This window comes from Blennius ocellaris (genome assembly GCF_963422515.1).
Source record: "Blennius ocellaris genome assembly, chromosome: 10".
NCBI lineage: Eukaryota > Metazoa > Chordata > Actinopteri > Blenniiformes > Blenniidae > Blennius > Blennius ocellaris.
This window is the reverse complement of record NC_137659.1, coordinates 6,746,566-6,768,284: the sequence shown is the minus strand read 5'-3', so window position 1 is coordinate 6,768,284 and position 21,719 is coordinate 6,746,566. Positions and strand designations below refer to the sequence as shown.

Genomic DNA, 21,719 nt, shown 5'->3' with positions numbered 1-21,719 from the left:
AAAACTTCAGTGCAATTTTATGTTGTGATTCAAGCCTTAGAATATTAGTGAAACTCTTCATGAGAATCCATCTCTTATAAATGCTCCTATTATAACCAGTTAAGTCGTGTTTGCATGACAAATTTTCAAGTGAAAACACATTGTTTTTGCTTTTATGTTTTGAAAAAGTGTTTAGTTTACATGGCAACATTTTGAAACTGATGTCTGCTTACACGGAAATGGTAGAAACGCTGACAATTATGTAGTTTTCATGTTAGCCCACTAGTGCATGCTGTTGGTTTGTTTTTGTAATGACCACACACGTGCAGACACTATGCTTTAAATATTAACAGTGGGAATACAGTGGAATTCGTATGGACAGATAACCAAGTTGGATTCTTACTACGGTGACTATCAAAATAAAACTACGACGCCCCAGGAGAATATGGACTGGGAGTAATGACACAACGGAGGTAAACGTTGTTCTTAATGTTCATTGAGTTGGGCATTTGCAAAAGAATGATTTACCACAGCTGTGGTGCACATGCACAGTAGTAGTGTTTCAAAAAAGTTACATTTTACCCTGATTCTATGAAGATAGATATTTATATAAAAATTAATTTTCCCACAAAATCCAAAGAAGGAATAGGCTGATGGTCCATGGTATTTCCATAAAATAAAATATCAGTGATTCCAAAAAGAAAATAAACATTACTGAATTTCAAAGTATGCTTTAAGTTTCAATCATTTCACAGAATAAACCTGAATCATGTAACATTTTAAAGCTCAACAAACAACTATATCTAATGTATTTTTAGAAATAGTTGTTTGTTGAAGAAATTGCCATTAATAAAACATATTTATCACTGTATACTCTTTGATTTCACCAACCTTTTTGGAACCGGCAAAGTAAGTAATAGATGATAAACAGTTCTGAAATAGAAACAAAGGTTGAACAATAAAGAAAATATTGCTACTAATGTGCATAAATGATGAAATTAACAAAAGTAAAAATGAATCAGGAGAACATGAAGCTATCACTAATACAGCAGTATACATATATATATGAAACATTAATGTACTTCTGGAATAGAGACATTTCTGGTCACTCTTAAACAGCGAGATGTTCACATCTGAAAACAACCTGCTAAACCAATTTGTAACGGCGAAGGGAAAAGTCGATAATCAGCATCATCAGCAAAAACAAGATCTCTGGCAGTTTGATAAGTTCCTGTTTGAAGTTTTTGTAAAACAAATTCTTGTTTTTCAATGTTGTATTTGGCAAGAAAGCGTTGCTTGGATTGGATTGGGAGAGTGAGCGGTCCATTAATTGCAAGGTCACTGCCACATCTCACCCCATCCGTATGTCAACGTGTCCTTGAGTCAAACACTGGACCCTGAGTCGCTCCTAATGGAGGTCAAGCACCTTGTAGGGCAGCCATCGATATTTGAGTGTGAATGAGTGAATGTGACAAACAAACTGCTGAAACATCGAAAAGTTCACTTACCATTTTTTCCTAAGAATTATCTATTTCTTATTAGATGGGACGAAAACAAACTCACAATGTCGTCATAATCTGAGATACACATACAAGAGATGAACACCCTTTAAACCTTTGATTATAATATATACATATCTAGAATACGTGTTATTTATATATTGTGCAAATTATGAACTATCCTTTTACAACACTTAACAAACCTGATTTGAACAAAAATAACAATTACAACTAATTATAGCAGATTTTTCTTACACTATGTATCTTCAAATACATAAACAATTTAGCCACATGGAGCTGAAACAAAAATATACAGCAGGCTAGTTCATATTCAAAGCTAGAGGAACTTGTCTAATTCTAGAAATTATATTTAATGTATACATGTTTCTACATTTGTGTAACCTGATCACCTGAATTGATTCAGCACATAATGGAAAATGGAAAGAAAGATAAATTATACCCCTGGTGGTCAAATACACATATTGCAGTTATATGACAGAATTTTCCAAATCTGGTCAATTTCATCTGGCGTGCCAGTTCTGGCTGTATGTTTGACACCCTTGCTTTAAACTGTTAACTTTACCTAAAATAACCACATGAACAAGCTCTCAAATGAGAGAAAAGCTGAGGATTCACACATATGCATGCATCTGCAACGATCACTTTCTATCGGGTAGTTTTACCACATTCACAGATTATTTGCTGGTGTATCCACCACAGTGCAGTCATTTATAGCAGTACTGTCTACGTTATGTGCCTATCATTAATACTACATGTATTGAGATTATGCTAAAGTTTCTGAAGTGCTTCGTTAATAAAATTTTCATTTGACAGTTGTTGAGAAATATTTGAGTTCTGTTGAGGACACACTTTACCCGTTAGCTGTCCCGCATGCACATAAATGTGGACTTCCGCGACAGTTATTTTGATTGAGGACTAAACAATAGTGCTATCCTATAGAGCAGCAATCTGCCATCGCAGGGAATTTATCTCTTTGATTCCTGAACAGCACAGCACCGCTCTTCCCTCAGCGTGGCACACGAATACAGCCACAAGCGCAGGGCTAAGGCTAAGACTAAACACTCCTGCCAACTTAAAAGACAGAGCCACTTACTCTCCCCTGACTCACACATCGGGCTCCATCCGACACATCTCCCTTCCGGCCGAGCCTCCCCTGCAAACCAGCCCGAGGAAACTATTAGCTGGCTGCGACCTCAGATGAATGGAAAATCTTCACATTCATGTTTTTAATAAGAACAATAAGCACGGCTGTCTTTCTCATAAAGCCCCTTATGGAAATTGATTTATCACAAAGGCACAGCTCAGCAGTTGAGGGCGAGTCATATAGGCTGCTGGAAGGGCTTTTCTACCAGCATTTCTCATAATGATTCTTCCCACTTCCATTCATCTCAATGTCGTCTGGGGTTTAGGCATCAGGGCAGGCAGCGAGGAGAGGAGCTTTTTTTGTGCTGTGGTTAAGAATCCAATTATTCACACGCACGCACGCACGCACGCACACACGCACGCACGCACACACACACACACACACACACACACACACACAAACTATATAAGCTGTGAGTAAGAATGACGGAATTCTGTGACAAAACACAGGGTTTAGCTTTAAACCTGTGTCCGTGTGCTCAGTCTCTCTCCGACCTCTGACTAACCGCCTCCTTTTCATCTCATTGCTGCTTCTGTTTAGCTGCAGAGCTGAGATGAAAGCGGCTTAAAGGGGTTCCAGGTAAAGCCCTTAGCAGTTTCACAGAAAGTGGCCGAGTGGTCAAGCCATACTGACCTGGGTCTGGTGGTGTTGTGTTGTCCTGCGAAAGGAGAAAAACAGAGAGTGAGAACAGTATCCAGGTAGAGGTTCAGGCTGACCTGCTAAATGTTTTATTCAATAATTTGTAAGACTTAAAATCTGAAGCCTTGGAAAGATCAAGATACAATGCAAAAGATAAATGTATGACTTTTAGTTTTTATGGGAGCAGTCTTGTAAATAGATGCATAAAAATACCATTGCAGATCACAGAATGATACATCTGTGAAAAACACATACATTTTTACACTAATTACATTAAAAAGCATTTAATCAAGTTTTATTTTTACAACCCAACAATGGATGTTTCACAGAGCACCTGAGGAAGTTCCGTGGCCTGGTGGAGAGTTAAAAGTTTGAAAAACTGCAGAATGGATTTATTATATATGAGAATTTTACACATCTTCAAAGCAATTCAATGTCAAACAAAAAATTCAAACTAAACAAAATATGATTAAGTTGTGCAAACATAATATGTGAGTGTATTTACACATTCATTCATCCATTTATCCCCCAAAATTAGTTATAGTTAGTTAATTATTAGTTTTTATAAAACAAACCCTCGAAGTCATAAACTTTGTTATATTTCTTGATCACGATCAGTAGTTTGGTGGTTGGATGTCATGGTGAGACCTCAGAGGAAGAACTAACAGGAAAGCATCTGCTAATAATACCTCCGCAAATAAAACTGTTGCCTCTCACCATAATAACAGCAGTCATCTCTGCCGAAGCCTGAGCTGATTCACACCTTCCTTTCAGACGTGATAAATGCAGATGCAATCACAAATAAAGAAAAATAGCTTCTCTGTGTCGTAGATCACAATGCATGTGGTAAATAAAACATGCAAATTGATTCACGAATTGGTAAACCGGCTTCGTTCAGTGGAATGTGTGGGAAAGATCTTATCCTATATATAGATGACCTCATTTGAAATCAGTATTATCATTATTAGCTGTTTGTCTTGAGATGAAATTCAATAAGTTTATGTCTAAAATGCTGCTTTGCAGACTGTGCATAACCAATTGTCTCCTTTTCTGTGTAAGTAGATTTTTCATGGTGGTTTTACCTGAAGAGCACATTATTTTCTCAGAACCGCTGCACTTGAACAAACTCCTCATAGTATGTTGCAGGATGCAGGATATTGCATATCTGAGACTGATGTGTCAGCTATTTTTGAACAAGTTTGTTATTTTTCCAATATTGGTCAGCTTCCACATACATTTGAGTACAATGTTAAGTTTGCACATGCATAAATATTGAGTAAATCAGGATTTGCAATTACATAAAATTCAGAAACAAGAATATCTGCTAAGAAAATATCCTAGTTTTCTATTTTTCGGTGACAATACAGAAGTTATTGTGAACAAATAGGAATACAAATTGGAGACTAAACAGGGAAACAGATGCCTAATAAAGCTGGTAGAGCTAGAATTTTATAGTGTTTCTTGTTTTGTTTTAACTACGAAACAAATAGTCTGCCATGAATATTTTGGATGAAAATCAAATTAAATTTTAAAATTTTAAAAAGAGCACAAGCAGATCTCCTGCTGCTTTCTTGGACTTCATTAAATGTGTGTGTGGCACACTTCAGGCAGAGACAAACAAATGATAAACGAAATATTAGCTGTCTTATAAAGATATGGGAAAGTAAAGAACATTTTCAAAAGGTATCATTCTTTTTTAAGACTTAATATTCAATTGTTCTGGAATATGGAAACAGTTATTCCTGTGGCCAAATGTCAGATATCCACATAGACAGAAAAAGATTTCTTTGCAATTTAGTCACAAATTACTGTAACAGGAGCGGATAAGACTGTGGGAGGAGTCCAGAGACCCGACGATATGATAAAGAGCAATTAATACACTTCTCAATGTGAAATACAATACCAGAAACACATAGTGGAGGACCACGTTCAACTGTTTACTGGTGAAACTAACTAACTAATTATAGACAAATGATCTTTTACCTGCTCTTGTGAATAACATTATTTCTTTTTGACCTTATCCATAAATTAAAAAAAAGAAAACTAAATCCACGTGTGCTTAGTGTGCACATGCAAGGCGAAGGACATCTGCCGCGTTATGCCCCGCTAATTATGTTAGCTCTGGCGTCTTGAGTCAAAGAAGACAAAGAGTCCAGGTCTTACCTTGGGTCGCAGCTTGACAGGATCTGCAGTCAGGTGAGAGAAACGGATACAGTGAGAGGAATACAATATGAGCGTGTGGTGGCTTCCTGACATGCAACCTCAACTGTCAACCTCTGCAGGCCCCTCGTCACTCCCCTGAATGTATAAAGACTGCAGCGCTTCGGCTTCTCAGAGGCCATGGCTAGATTTAGCTGGCGGGGAATGCAGAAGGGCTAATGTGCCCGAACTGCAGTGGCAGAACAGATTTGAAGTAGGACGCAGAAGTGAGACTCAAAGACGACATAGGAGAAACTCGGACTGCAACAATCATTCCACCTGAGGTGTTGCAGATGTGCATTGTTGGCGATACTTAACACTGAAGAAAATCTAACGGGATGACCAAACTGTGAAGAGTTCCTCCTCTGAGGGGCCTGAATGTGCTCTGTAAATTCCGTGGCAATCTGCCTTTCAGATTTTGGTCTTTTGTGAGGCGAAGCAGTGGTCGGGTGGCGGTGCAAGTCAAAAAGGTTGTTGCATTTATTGAAACAACTGGTTTGTCTCCATCTTACCTGTCCTCCCACAGACTCCAAGTCGACCAAGACACTCCTTATGAGCTCCCAAGCCGCATTTCAGACAGAGATAACCCTGGTTAAAGATGCCCCTGGAGACCGTAAAACACAGAGTGGATTTCACGTTTTTAACAGATGCCTTGACATTTAGAATTTTCTAGCTCATGTCGCTCCCCTCAAGAAGAGAAATGACACCGGCAGTGTCCTTCAGCTTTCCCAAACGATAAAAGCGATCCTTTTTTGCCTTTTTTCTGCTGAATAATATTTATTTTAATTAATCACCATGAAGTTTTTTCAGTTAGGTGAGAGCTTAATTTCTTTTTTTTTATAAGCTATTTAAATTGAGCGCCTGAGGTAAGGTGATAGAAGACGGAAAGCTAAAATGTCAGTGTGTTCTTCCTGAATATGAAAGACATCTGACGAGGGTGTTTTCCTCAGAACGTTTACTGTCACAATGTGTAGTTAACAATTCACCCCGTTTGAGATGTAAGACTGAATCCTGAGGTTTTCATGACATCCACATAATTATTCCAAATATAGAATCATCCCCAAAATGTATCGTCGTGGTTACCGCAGCAGGAGGTGACAGAAGCTGCAGGATGTGATCCTCTCGAAGGTGTGCATCTTGAACTGGTGAGAGTTGTGGTTTGATTTCTCGGGTCGGATATTTGATCTGAGACGGGAGAAAAAAATGGGGAAAGAGTGGCTAAATGAAAGGCACTTACCAGCTTAACAAGATAAAATGTGTATAGAAGTGCATGAATGACAAAACTGTCTGTCTGTTTTGCCAAAGCCCAAAACATTCAAGGACCATGAGTGGGTGTGCTCATTTTACTAATGAATGTATTTGAGCCATTTTAGTTCAGGGGTGACATACAGCCCAATTTCATCTGGGGACCCAGTTTAGACAACAAAGTTTCAAGTGATAACACATTGTTTTTGCATTTTCATCTCAGAAAAGTAGAAGTAGTAGTACAATGAAATGTCCAATAAACTTCTCCGATAGTTGTTGTGTTACACATGGTTTTCCAAACTCCCGCTGACAGTATGGCTTTGAGGCTAATTTGATATCTTTCATGGTAGCATCACCAATATCTCAGCTTGCCTTATGTCCACTACTATTTGTCAAAAAAATCAATCTTTTCTTTGAAATGTTTACAATTTGCTTGGTGGGTTATCCGGATTGGAGCCTCTCGTAGGCCAGTTTTGGCCCACAGGTCTCAAGTTTGACACCCCTGGTATAGGATCATGTGATGATGTGTTCTATGCAGCAGTGCCAACAAAATGACTTTTCATTTTTTTTTTTGTGGAACAAACAACGTGCAGTTTGTTTCTTCGCTTTAATGAAACACAACATTTTCGACGAAAGCCTTTTTGATCCGCATGCATTCAAAGAGGAACGGTGCATTACAGAGGGAGGCGGCCTTTCTGGAACGTGAACAAACACGACGGACACAAACACGGTGTTGTGTTGAACACATCATTCAGAAGCCACTTAAATTGAGTGCTCTGGTAAGTGAGTCATTCATCAGGATCCCACATCTTCTTTCGGTAGGTACAATTTCGATATTCTAAATCGGGCTCCTTCTGGTGCCATTATTTCGACGCACTGAGGCAAAACACTTTCGAGGTAAGAAAATGGATATTTCTTTTTTTGGGTGGGGGAATTTTGGAAGTACGCTTTGGGCAGGGGTCAAAAACATGAATGATGAAAGTGTTCAACTCATCAAGTTTTAGCTCTGAAAAAAATTGGCATTGTTTAACTCTGGAGTAAACATATATCAAGAATGAGTCGCAGCAATGGAGTTTTTATTTCCATACGTATACACTCCAAACACACATTTGTTACAACACATTTGTTAACACAAGATAAAGACAAAATATACTCCCACTGTAAACAAATAATACAAAAGATATGCGGTGTCCCTGTAAGGTGCTTGTGTGTGTGTGTGTGTGTGTGTGTGTGTGTGTGTGTGTGTGTGTGTGTGTGTGTGTGTGTGTGTGTGTGTGTGTGTGTGTGTGTGTGTGTTGTGTGTTTGTATACTTACATGGCCATTTCAAACTGATCCAACCACTTCTTCTTCAGCTCCCTGGTCTTGAAGAAGAGTTCAAAGCCGTTGTGCCCCTGCTGGTGTGTCACATAGAAGCCGTAGCACCACTGACAAGATCAGGAAGAAGAAGAGACATGGAAATCAAATGAGGTTGGGGTTTTTTTCTGACTCCTGTGCAGGAATATTTATATATTAATGTTTGCAGGAGAAGCAGAAGAAAGTGAAGAGAAGAAAGCGAGAAGGAGGAAGAAAACAGGAGGAAGGAGAAGAAGTCAAAAACATAAGTAGAAGGAAGTCAAAAGAAGCGACAAAAGGAAAGAAGAAAGTTTGAGGAATGATAGAGGAGGAGGTGAAAACAATGGAGGACGGAGAAGCAAAGAAGTAAGATGAAGTGAAAAGTCAATGGAAGATAGAAAATTTTAAAATTGATTAAGTGGCAGTAAAAGGAAGGGGAAAGGAAGGAATTATGAGGAAATTTAATAGAAATTGGAAAAAGGGCGAAGTTAAAAGAACCAAAACAGAGAAAAGGGAAAAAAAGAATGGAGGAGTATGTAAAAACAAAGCGGTGAGAGGAAATATGAACAGAATAGGGGGATGAAATAAGAGGAAGTGAAAACAGCAAAGAGGGAGGATGGGAAAAAGAAATTGAGTAAGAGGCAGGATGAAGATAAAACAAAGGAAAAGGAAGGAAGTAGGAAGTAAAAATAAGGTAGAGGTTGGAAAGAAAAAATGTAAGAGAATACACCAAAGAAAGTAGTTGGAATGTAAGAGGACAACATAAAATGAATTCAATAAGGGGATGGGAAATTGAAAGAGGAAGAAGAAGAACATGACCACAATGAAGTAAAAGTAAAAAAATAAGGAAGGAGGCGGTAGGCAAAAGAGGTAGGAGAAAATTAGGACGTAAAACAAAAGAATTGTGTAGTTAAAAGAAATAATCTGACAAAATAAAAAAGGATGGAGAAGTCGAGGTATGTGGTTCGTTTTGGGCCTTTTTTTTTACCTTGATGTAGTTAAATATCTCCTTTACATAAAATAGATATATAGCTTCAAAAAAACGCCAAAAAACTTTTCTGTCCTATAACCATTTGTTTCATTTCGACTTTGATATAAATTCTATTCTTCTGGCGAGAACTCCTTCCTTTATTCAACTTATCCCAAAAAAAAAAGAGCTTACTGCTAAGACAAACTCTTAGATTAATTTATCTTCTTGCTGATTCTTTACTATTATTCAAAAAAATTTTTTTACTGTTTCTCTTTCTATCCCATTTTCAAACAAGTAACGCACACAGTGTAAAATTGGAGCATCTGTTACGTGAACACTGAATGACTCATTCTCTTATTTCTTCTTGTAAAATATTTTTGTACATGTTCGAAAATTAAATACATAAATAAATAAATAAAATATTCACAGAGCAAGACACAAAATTTGCTCCGTTTTTGGAGTGATTCTTGTTTTTCACATATTCAACTCCACATTGGTCATCGTCAATCATGGGAACAGTTTGACATCTTCGTCCTGTTGTGTGCTTAAGTGCGTGCATGCATGTGTGTCATGCATGGCGCCAGCACTGATGCTGCCAGACGACACGCAGGGCAACCACAGCATTCTGGTGGCTGGACGTGGTCGGCATCAAAAATAAAAAGAGCAGCAGCAAAGGGACTTCAGCAAGAGATCTGCCCGAAGCAGACTGAGGGGCCAAAACTGTCGGAACGCCACAACGGGGCTTGTTAATCAGCCTCACAGCTTTATTTGGAAATATTTTAACCTGCAGAAGAACTTCAGTGAGGGTTATATCAATGACAGAAACATCTTGTTTGTCACTTTCAGATTGATGCACATCCAGGAAAGCAACGTTTTGAACTGCAGTCAACCAAATAGCTCTTCTGATGCACTCTCGAAATGCCTTGCTATCAATAACCAAACCTCTCTGTAAAGTTTACCCATCAGTGATCGGCCGGCCCTGAAGAGTCTTGAGTGTTTTAGAGCTCTGCTGGGTGTTAAATCATTGATGACTGTGTGGGTGCTCAGTAGCACCGCGTTCAAACTCTGCAGTTTCATTTAGCAGAAGATGATATATAGCTATAAGTAGCCTTGGAGAACTGCACACATTCATCACTTGATATTAGCATCTCTGTCCTGCAGTGTGAGTTTGAGAGTGTAAGTACACTTTCGGTGTGGAAATGGCTTCTTATTCTTGTGCCTGTGCATTTTTGTTTTGTTTTTTGGGGGGTTTATTTGTGGGGGGGGTGTACCAATAATAAAAGCTGTGTGTGACTGATGAAGGTTTATGTCGGAACAGAGGTGAAAATAAAGCACACAAAAAAGACGCATCCGAGCGCGTTAAGCAGAACTCTGTGGACGTGATTACACATTAATTGAGAAACATTATTGAGACAACCACCAGTCATGGGCATATTCGTAAGAAGCAAGCCTGAAATAATGACCATTCACGTAAATTTCGATCATTGTTATGCGCGTATGAGCACGCACGCACACAACGCGGCTGCATGACAGAGTAAATGGCGATGATAATGGAGTCCCTTTGATAAAAACCCACAGAACCATCGCCCATTCTGGCAAGCTGTCAGATTCACATTAGCAGATGGCACCAGAGTGAGAAGACACCATCTGCAGGCATACATCAACAAGACATCAACAAGTCTCCTCCGCTGAAGTCCGGCCCGTGAACGCTCCCGCAAGGCGGGAGACATCACGCTGTATAATCTGTACGGAGCGGAGAGAAAGAGGCCTGTAGGGGCTTCCAAGACCGGGATGTTCAGAAAGAGGAAAAATATGGAAGGTTGCAACAGGTTTCACACAGAAAAAGACAATTACATGGTTACATTCACACATACTGTCAATTCTCAGTCACCAATTCATCCAATTCATCCAATTCATCCAATACAAACCTGTGAGCTTTGCCAAAGTATATATTAAGAACAGAGGACCAACAACGTGGCATCAGATGACTTGGCATCAGAGGCGAATAGATATTCGCCTCTTATTCTACTATAGAGTAGAATATTCTATAATAGGTCCAGATCTATTCTATAACACTTAGTTATTTTCGTCAAACTGACCTTTTTAGCTTCCCGGTCAGACGTGGGGTTATTGGTGATCTTGAAGTAGTTGAGGTCGAGTATCTCCTTCATCTCATAGTTGTCTCCTCGTCTTTTGCAAACAATGACGGCGACATCAAATAAAAAGATGTGTCTGCAAAGGAGATAGAGAAAGAGTGTCAGACACATTTTAGCTCATTTTAGTCCAATTTCATCTTGTGTGGGCTGGATCGGTAAAATAGAGCCATAATAACTTTGGAATTTAAACTTCTAATGTTTTTGTTTGTTGTGGCGCAGATTATAAGTGTCTATATTTTCACAAAACTATGTTTTCTTTGAAATGTATACAATTTGCTTGGTGGTTTGGCCAGATTTGAACCTCTTGTGAGCCAATGTTGGCCTATTTGACATCCCTGAGATAGTCGTATTGCTTCATTAATACACATTAAAGCATTAAATTTCACCACGTTATTGGCTATACTGTATTCTTGACTAACTAATAAGCTTGAGTTCACCGAGAATTACTTTCATTCAAAAAAAAAAATCTGTTTTTAAATTCTCTTATAGGACAAAACAGTTAAAGAAGAACAACCTGTCTTGCTTCCTCTTGTCAAAACTGGAGATCATGCGGACTTCGCCGTCTCCCTTTGGCCGCCCGAAGACGATCAGAGGCTGATTCTGCAACAAAAAACATGAGCAAGCGGAGACACATCGAGATATATTCTTAAGCGTGTTTTTACAATGTAATTATCTCATCAATCCCGAGCCGTGACAACTCATGAGCCTCACATCTGGTCACGTCAACCTTTTTCATGCTGAAATGGCATCACCCACATCTTCTATCATCAGTCCACTTAAGTTGTTGAAAGGAAGATGAAGATTAAACGCGAGGTTTCGAGAACATGAAGTGGCGTAACGATCAATAATTTCTATCACGGTGGCACAGCAATCTTCTTTTTATTTTATTATAATGTGCAGTGAATTAGAACAGTTTCACTGAGTTTGTCCACATGGAAGTGAAACCAACTCTTTTACTAACAGTTGACTCTTTTAATTAACCTGAAAATTCATTCAAATCGCTGAACTCGTTCAGCGGAAAACAATGATCTGTGATAATCTGGAACTTTGCAACGCTCATTTTCTTCATGGCCACTTGATTAAGCCTCTTTTACTAGTAACGTAATTGTGAAAACACGTTCAACATGTTGTATTTGCTATATATTTCACACATATGTCGCTGTGTACTGTTCTTTGTTCATAATGGAAGACTGCTACTGCAGCATCCAGAGCTGAGATTAGTAAGATTAGTGATGATCATGACGGCTGATGGGGGAATCATGTTAAATTGTAGCTAGATTCAACTTAAGACCCTGTCTACACGACAACACTTGGATTGTTGTCATGGGGACTTGTTCTTATTGATCATCGACTGAGTATGTGCAGAAGAACTATTTACTATGGCCATGGTGCACATGCACAGTAGCAACAGAAAAGTTGCATCTTCGGCTCCAAGCACTGCCGTCGTGTAAACAAACGCCCAAAACACTACAAAAGTTTCACATTTTCCATTGGAAATGTTGTTGTGTAAAAAAGGCCTAAGACACACTCTTATATTAAATAATTTCTTCAAATACCAAATATCTGATATTCAGTTCAAGCCAACTTTATATATATATATATATGAAAAAAAATGACCATTTCAGTCCATTTTAGTGTTTTGTCCATGCTTCATCATATACAACCTTTAAAAGTCACAATGTAATGTAAGTATAACATAAAGCTGATGAGAGGAATGTCATAAATGTGCTGTTTGTGTCACAGAAGGTGTTTGAGTTATGTTACCTAAATTCCCCAGAAAACAACTTTGCTGAAAACTTAAAGCTGTACAAGAAAGAAACAACTTTACATTCTCACAGATTTTCCACTAACAGTTGCTGATAGTCGGAGAAGAGGAGTTTTGGTTTACCAGGTTTTCGATAGACCGCTGGTACTGGTCGATTTCCCTCAGAGTCTCATTATCTCTCTTCACCTCATTGACATACTGAGCCAAGTCCTATTCAACACACACACACACACACACACACACACACACACACACACACACACACACAAAGAACACAGTCAGTTGGGTTAGTTCAGCCGTTGGAAAAGTAAAATATCCTGAAAAAATGTGGTCGCTTGTTTGTAAAGACGAGATCATGTGCTGTACATTCCAAATGAACACTCCCACTGAAAATACACTCATTTTCTGGCAGGCTGAGAATTTGATGAGAGGATAATGACAACTGTTGTATCAGATGCTTCAACAGGAAGTCAGAGCCAAGACATAGTTAAGCTAAAAAAAAAAATAACAACAACAACTTAGTGGAGTATTAATGCTGTAAAAGGAGTGAGACCGCTAAAATGTGACAAAGGCAATATAGACAATTACTTGTGTTTTTTCAAGCTGCATTAATCCAATATATATATATATATATACACAAATACACACATACACACATACATACATACATACATACATACATACATACATACATACATACATACATACATACATACATACGTACAGTAGTCTAGCTCCATTCGCTAAAATAGCTCATACAAATACAGCCTAAAACTGGGAATGTACACTAAAAGAGCTCAAATATTTTGACAAATGCTTTTCATTGGAAACTGTTTTTATAAAATCTCATAAACAAAGCACACAATCTAGTTTTTTATGTGCAGAAAAGTTAAGGGCATGTTTTAACACATATCTCATGTTGCTCCAGATTTATTTTATTAAGTGGAAAGTAGCAACAGCAGCTCTTGTGTTCATAAAGATTACAGACCTGTGGTCTAGATTATGCCCAGCATGTTTTTTAGAAAAAAAATGTTGATGTGTTTAAGGTGATATGTGCACAGATCTGCTGCCGATCAATCTCACATCCCTTCAGAATTAGAAAGAAGGTCACTCAGCACTCTAATGCGTGTGAATGTGAAGCTTAACCAACTCATCCCCCTTCAAAGTGGTCAAGCATGAATCATTCATGACTTTGTGGGTTGTGGTTTTTTTCAAACATCACACTCGTAGCTGACTAGAAGGGACACTTTGGAATTTCTGCTAAATCAGCCACTTTTGGTGAAATCACCGTGATCGCTATCAATTTACGAAAAGCGCAATACTTACCTTCATGGCATCCAGAGCAATCTTCAGGTTACTCTTGTCAGCAGGATCGTGAGTGTGCTTGACGAGCTCCTGTTTGACATGAAAGCAGACATTTGTCACGAACGTTGAGAGTCAGAGTAGGGATCGGATTATGACAAACACTTTTAAGTTAATAATAACAAAACAAAAGAGCCACTGGATCTACTTAACTACCCTCCAGTGGATAATTGCTGATTAGATGTGCAGTAGACAATTATTTTAGCAGCGAAATCTACCCAAGATTAAAAGCAAGCCACAGCAGGACCCTTCATGTAATACTGCTTTGTGCCAGAAGATGGTGCACTGAGTCACACTACAGCTCTTCGTTCAATATGAGAGCAGAAGAAGCGAATTCGTGAAGTAAAAATGCATAATATTTGCAATTTCGTCTTGGAAAAGTTTTGCATTTGCATGGCAAAGTTTTGAAAACAATGTCAGTTGGACATTGGGCAAAGGTTATGTTTTTGACGGTGTGTAGTCATTTATTTATCTATCGGTTTGTATGTATGCATTTTATTAACTTTTCGCAAAAACTATTGACCCAGGTACAATTTGTCATCATCCAAAAACCAATGTGAGACTGCACCTTAAAATCTTATATTTCTACCATCTTTAAATCCCAGACAGTGGATCTGATTGTACTGAAGAAATTGAATTGTTAAGTCAAGGTGTGTACATCTTTTATTATCTAAATCAATACATTTTAAATAAGATGAAATATGAAAACAAATAGATGTAATTTAATTTTTCAAGCCAAAGGAAACTATGAAACCTGTCTGCATCATCTTCCGAACACCTCGTCACATCTATATTGGTCCAATCCACACATGGAAGTTATTGTTAGGAGTGTAGCTTCGAGGAACCTACGTGTTAAGTGTCTCCCATAAATTATTTTTAATTTAAAGTCTTCAGAGATGTGAAAAAAGAAACCTCATCACATGAATTCATCTGCACAAGTCTTATAATAAAACTGGCTCTCGGTTCCTATACAGTTGTAAGAATTTATCACTTTAAAACCACAAGCTTATCAAGCGCATGTAACGTTCTCATTCTAATGCTATGATTAAATCTTTAGCGAACTCAGTCAAAAGGTGGGCGGGATCATTTAACGTGTGATTATCTCTCGAATAACATTATGAAATGAACAGATTAACTACTCTTTGAACTCCCTCCGTGGGGGTCACGAAGGCCACGGTGCTGTTTCCCCGCTGAGCTGTTTCCTGTCTCGCTTCATTTCTGTCTCATCACTTCCTCCCTCCTTCCGTTTCCTGCCTCCGTCACGCGGTTTCTCCTCGGGGGAGCGACCGAAAACTCCCCGGATCAGCGCCGCTTACCGTGGAGGCCTTCACCCTCCACGGCGACTTAAAACAGCTCTCGGGGCATTGTCCTCGTCTGCCCTGCCAGCGAGAGTCTGACCTCTGATTCAGACTATCCACAGGAGACAGTGTCATACAGTTTGTCAGCAGCCACTTGAATTAGTGGAATGTGGCTGGAAGACAGTGAGTAAAGGATCATTTCACACACAACTACCCTGCAAAATATCTTCATAAACTCAGATTATTTATAAATTTTGCCAAAAAAACCTCATCAAAAATTCTAATGGAAAGATTTAGTCGTCCTGAGGTTCACTATTGTTCCCTTTATAAATCCTGGTAAATGTAATATGGGATGTTTGGAAAGAGACCAGACAGACACGGTGTTTCTCTCATGTCAACATTAAATGCAACACCTCAATCATCATGTTCAATATCAAGACTTGTTTAGTGTGACACTGTAAAGAGAAAGAAAAAAAAAGTCACATATCTGGAGTTAATATGTGGAGAGTGTCGCCCTCTAGTGGTCACTTTCTGCACTTTCCAGCCCATTGAGCCACCAGACGAATTATTGAAAATATAAAATCACAACTAATTGAAACAATTACAATAAAATGGGAGCATGGGAATCTTGGACAGATTTCAAGTTCCAGCTGCTATTTGGAAATGACCCTCAAAACATGAAAATGTAAATCATCAACTTTAAATCGGGTGTTCATTAATTATACAATTGTCACAATAAAGATTGAATAATCATTAACTTGCAAATTTTACTGGCTGAGAATCTGTAAAAAAAAAAAAAATCTTTACCTGTAGAAGAAGGTGGTACTTCAAGACTCTCTGCATCGGGACCACCAGTAGGTCTCTCAGTGTGAACTTCCCGTTGTTGGCTCTTTTAGAGCACTCCTGGAAAAATATGGAAAATAACTTGAACAAATCAGTGTGTCGTTCACACCGTCGCTGTGTGCAGAGAGCGATAACACCAGGTTCACGATGCTCTATATTGGTGTGAATTAACAGTTTCATGGCACAAACCTGTCAGTGATCATTCAACAAATGCATCCTATTCTGTTTTATCGTAATATCTAATTAGTGTATTGTCATTAACTATACATAGTTTATTTTAAACTTATGCCTAGAATAATCTCAGCTGGTTAAAGATTTGTTTAAATTAGAAACCAATCAGCCATAACATTATGATCAGTGGCAGATTAAAGGAATAACACTTAACATCTCTTTGTTATGACCCTTGTTTTGTGCTTTAAATTTATTTTGGTAACAAGTGGATGTTTAATAATTAAACTTGCAGATAAAATGAGTGTAAAGTTTTGTGAATGTTTGACAAAAGGCCTCGAAGTGATCGCTACACGACTGAGTCAGAAAAGAGGTGAACTAATAACGGGGACGAAGGCCGATTGATGCATGTCTTCATATTGAGGCAGGAAAAAAAAAAAAACATCAAGTCTAGTCTTGATGGTCCAGGACTGTTTTTGCTGTGTAACGTAAGCACTGAATGAGGCATAAATGACTTCAAAAGACATCCTGTGTAGAACACACCACGAGTCACTGACAACCTGTTCCTGGCTCACCTCCAGCTTGAGACGAACGTCCTCTTTCTCTTTGCAGATGAGGTCTAAAACGGCGATGGCGATTTCCACCCGGCTGCAGTAGATCCCATAAATGAGCAGCCTTAAGGAGAGAGCACAGGGAGTGAGAGCGGCATATTAGCTGGTATTATGTGCGAGTGAACGCACAGGTTCAGAATATTGAAACCTCTACAAATAAGCAACAGAGACGGTGTCAAAAGGTGTTGCTGATTAAAGTTTATTTACAGGAAAAGGCATCTCAGCTATGGTAATTACATGCAAAGGAAACACTCCCTCCACTCTGCACCACTATTCCTCACAAAGTAGAAAATGTAAACAACATTTAGTCGCACGCTTCTTTGAAAACACAGGGACATAAAAGCTTGTGATGCAACGCAAATGCAGACTAAAATATGTATATTTATATCGGCCTCCTAAGAGAGAGTGTGCCATATGTATAGATAATAAGTACTGTGAAAGTAAACTACAACAAATAAGGCAGGGTAATGCAAAGTAATCAATTAAACTGAAAGACCCAAAACCCCAAAATGCACTTGTGATGCATTGATGAGTGTTGTGATACCTCTCTTTGTAGCCGATGAAGATCTGGTAGAGATTTAAGGCATTTCTGTTGAGGATGGAGTCCTGCACATCGACCATCAGGCTCTTGTGAACTTTAACCAGATCCTGTATCACAGACGACAGTAAATTTAACCCTTTAACTTCCCGCTCAGCAAATTAAACCAACCAATGTTGGCAAAGTATTTCTCAAAAACGACATGCCATGTGTGTTTGTTTTTTTTAAGAAAGCACTCTTTATTTCTTTCCAGAAAAGATAAAACAGCAAAGAATCTTGTACCAGATTGACATAACACTTGTTTAATTTGATGAAATACAAAGAGGACATTAAAACGTGAAACTGCATGAAAGAAAAATTACATTTCTGTGTTTGTGCATTTCTATTTTGGCAAATCTTGCTTCATGTATGTAAAAAGTACATTTTCATATCGCTGTTTTACATTGTGTTGATGAAGCGGATGATAAAGGGTCAAAGAACAGAAATGTAAATTTTCAGAATCAAAAGCTACAAGAACTCACTGGTATGTTGACAAACACTTTGTCGATTTCCGCTGCAGAGAAGAATTTCTTCAGTGGATTCAGGAAATACTGAGGAAAGAACAACATAGAAATGAAATATATATGGCGATATATGTAAAGTCAAATTAGTATAGATAGATTTTTTTTAACTTTTGTTTGTATCTGTAGTTTCATACAAGTCTGGAATGAATTAATAATAAGTTATATTCTGCTCTGAGCTGTCACTTATATTGAAACTACAGAAATGTTCATGCCAGACGTTTCATTGTAGGTCGATAGTAAAACAAATGAGGAAATTTATAACATTGATAATTCCCCTCAAATATTTGTAAAATGCAGTGACGCTGAATTAAACCAAAAAGCTCCTGGTCAGGATGCAAGCAGGTTGCCATACAGGCGAATTGAGCCCCCCCCCCCAAAAAAAACAGACGTCTCAGATTTCCGGCTGGTCTGAGAGGCTCTCAGAGAAACTTTCACAGGAGCCGAAGGACATTGTGGGGGATGATGACGTCTCCATCTTTGCTCTCACTATCCCCAGTGTCTCTTTGTCGATAAAGTTTTCTTGCAAAACTCTGAACCAACGGTGTGAAGTATTTCGCTGAAGCTATTTGAAAATGCATCATATTTACACAGACATTCAATATTTGTAGAGTAGAAGTGAGGATTTTAGGGCACAGGGGAGCGTTGGGGAGGTTCATTACCTTCTCGATAGACTCCAGGGTCTCCGTGTATTTCTCCTCCGTCTGTTTGATTTCTGTAAGGCAGCAGCTTCGGACGTCCACCTCCGCCTGCTTCTGGGAGGAGATACACGCTCAGAAAGACTATTTTTCCCAACGTCGCCATTCGCTCCCAAAAGAGTTTTCCATTCATTTCTTATAATTTTTGTCCATCTGCAAGCAATTTTTTCATCCCTCCTACGTGCATCAGACGCATTTCAGAGTGCAGCAGGAGACTGATGGATGGATGAACGGTTTGAAATGAGGATCACAGCTGTGGCTCCAAGCCACAGAAACAAAATATCTCAAGGGAAAGTCACCAAATAGGGAGCGTGTCCGATGTGCCGGCTATTTTTTGAACAACTAAATGAATCAATGAACTGGATAAAAATGAATATACAAATATAAACATAAACAAAAATTTGGGAATCGTTGCAACATAGTGATGTTTGTTAATGTGAAGCACTTTGAACTTCCTTGTAGCTGAGATACTTTGTCGCCTTGCCTGGGTTCAAACTCTTTAGTTCGTTCATTTTTTTTTTTTTTTCCAAAAAGAGAGATGAACTTAGCATTTAAAGTGTAAAAATGTGCTTTAAAATAGACAAAAATTGCATGAATGGATGATAAGAAATAAAGGATAAAATAGTATTAGAAAAATTTGAGGGCAAACACAAATAAAAAACACAAAAAATTACCATTATCATCAATATAACAATAATGTTCCTTGTTTTGGTTACGTTATATACATTATATGCTTTATTTAACTACATTTAATAATACAAAGCTTATGAGGAGTGTAACATTGCTATTTAGATGTGCAGATGGGCAATTATTTTGGTGAAAATCATTTATCAATGAAAAAGCTTGTAGATAATTGTTTTAATCTTCCAAAAATACAGTCAGACTGGGCATCTAAAATGTGGAATTCTGCTATTAAAAAAAAGACAAAAATTGCATCACGATGAATAGGTGACTTTAAATAAATGATAACATGTGTGTGTGTGTGTGTGTGTGTACGCTGACTCAATACCATCGGGGGCAGAAGTTCAGTCCTCATGAGGTCTTCATAAATCTCCCCGCCAGCGTGGTCTTCCTGCAGCCCGTAGACGTCGGCGTACAAGTCGTCTTCGTCCTCCAAGACGTTCTCACTGTCACACACACAGACACACACACACACACACAAACACAAACACACACACACACAGAGAGTTACACCTCTGGAGTGTGCTAACTGTCTGTCAGAAGTTGCACTTGTAAATGCAAACAAGTGAATTCACAAGTGCCGTCTTGAACTGCTGTGTGTGAACATTATGCAGCGGGAAATGAGCAGCAACACATGTTCTGTATGTTTGAACTGCTTTGCAGATAACAAACATTCATCTCCTCATTGATGATTACGAAAGAAGTTTGTGAAGAAAGAATTTGCAAATATTCAGTGTTCACTGATTTCACGTGCTCTCCTCCATCAATCACTGTCAACAGGGTCCAACCTTCGTGTGGGTGTAATGCAAGCACTCAGCAAAAAAAAAAAAAAAAAAAAAAAGATGCAGAATTACTCATTGGTTTCCTCTACTGGTAAGTGAGAGCCAGAGCCAAGGCTTTTACCAAAACATGTGGGTGTCCAGACCCCTGGAGAGCCAGGATGATGAGCAGAGCCGGTTCTGCCACTGAGCCAAATAATCACGTCTATCAACAGCAGTAACGGGCCCGTGGAGACGAGCCTCATACATACTCAATCAAGTCCTGCAGATTGTTGTACACGTCTTCGTCTTTCAGGCTCTCCTCAGTTGGAAATGGCCTAGAAATGACAAGGAAGCAGGGTGAGGGTTAGTGTTTAACAGGGAAATTCTGCCGTGTGGCTTAAGGGAGGGAGAGAACTTTTGATATATTAAAATGTTTTCACAATCCAAGATATATGCTTTTTATATGGAAAAATTATACAAATGGTAATATGTTGTTTGGATAGCTCGCATTTCAAAATGTGGATATAGTGTGTATTTAAAAAGTGTTTTTAGTTAGGAATGACATTAAAAGATATAAAGTTTAATTTTAGAGCTTTGTGGATATTTTTTTTTTTACACATGGGAAGTAAAAACCAACATAAAATAGAGATTTCATGTCTCTGGATAGGTCATATTGATGAATTGAAGTTGTGCAGTTGTCCCTTGAGATGAATTAAAGTAATTATCATGTAACGTATGATCACACCACATCAAGTCAACACACAAGGATGCAGGTCTATTGTTAGGGAGTGTGTTTTTCTTTGTATTGAACATGTTTGTGGGATGAATTAAGATTTTAATTAAAATAACTACAACATCAAAGCTACTGTAACAAACAACCACAACATAATAGCTTCTTATAATAATCTCATCAGTCATCATGGTTATAATCTGCACCCATTCTTTCACACAAATATTTGGCGTGCTTAATTGAAGTGTTTCACTTAAACTCCCATTTTATAAATCAGCCCAGCATATTTTAATTAATCTCCCTAGCATTTTAAGATCACTCAAGCATTTAATCTTTAAAGTACTATTTATTTTATTGTCTATTTATTGCTGACTTAATTTTAATTCTCAGCAATTTAGCAACAAAGAAGAAGGAAGTAACTATAGCTGTGGCTGTGTTGTTGAGAGATGCAGGGCAAAAACAAAAAGGAAGTGAATTAGAAAGCACATTCCATACGAGCAGTCATAGTTTATGCTTTTT

General features: G+C 38.3%; 1 protein-coding gene across 1 annotated transcript in view; it reads right to left on the bottom strand.

Annotated features, from left to right (window-relative positions):
• Window positions 1-21,719, bottom strand: part of LOC308135820 (guanine nucleotide exchange factor VAV3-like) — a gene marked incomplete at its 5' end in the record, with an annotated part of 50,264 nt that overhangs the window by 19,325 nt on the left and 9,220 nt on the right. The window contains 16 exons of the mRNA XM_080503945.1: window positions 3,277-3,301; window positions 5,446-5,468; window positions 5,994-6,085; window positions 6,565-6,666; window positions 8,042-8,151; window positions 11,129-11,261; window positions 11,700-11,785; window positions 13,074-13,160; window positions 14,277-14,345; window positions 16,418-16,513; window positions 17,197-17,296; window positions 17,777-17,880; window positions 18,292-18,360; window positions 18,993-19,085; window positions 20,038-20,155; window positions 20,740-20,805. Coding sequence (XP_080360071.1) covers window positions 3,277-3,301; window positions 5,446-5,468; window positions 5,994-6,085; window positions 6,565-6,666; window positions 8,042-8,151; window positions 11,129-11,261; window positions 11,700-11,785; window positions 13,074-13,160; window positions 14,277-14,345; window positions 16,418-16,513; window positions 17,197-17,296; window positions 17,777-17,880; window positions 18,292-18,360; window positions 18,993-19,085; window positions 20,038-20,155; window positions 20,740-20,805 — 1,373 coding nt within the window. The remainder of the gene's footprint in view (window positions 1-3,276; window positions 3,302-5,445; window positions 5,469-5,993; window positions 6,086-6,564; window positions 6,667-8,041; window positions 8,152-11,128; window positions 11,262-11,699; window positions 11,786-13,073; window positions 13,161-14,276; window positions 14,346-16,417; window positions 16,514-17,196; window positions 17,297-17,776; window positions 17,881-18,291; window positions 18,361-18,992; window positions 19,086-20,037; window positions 20,156-20,739; window positions 20,806-21,719) is intronic.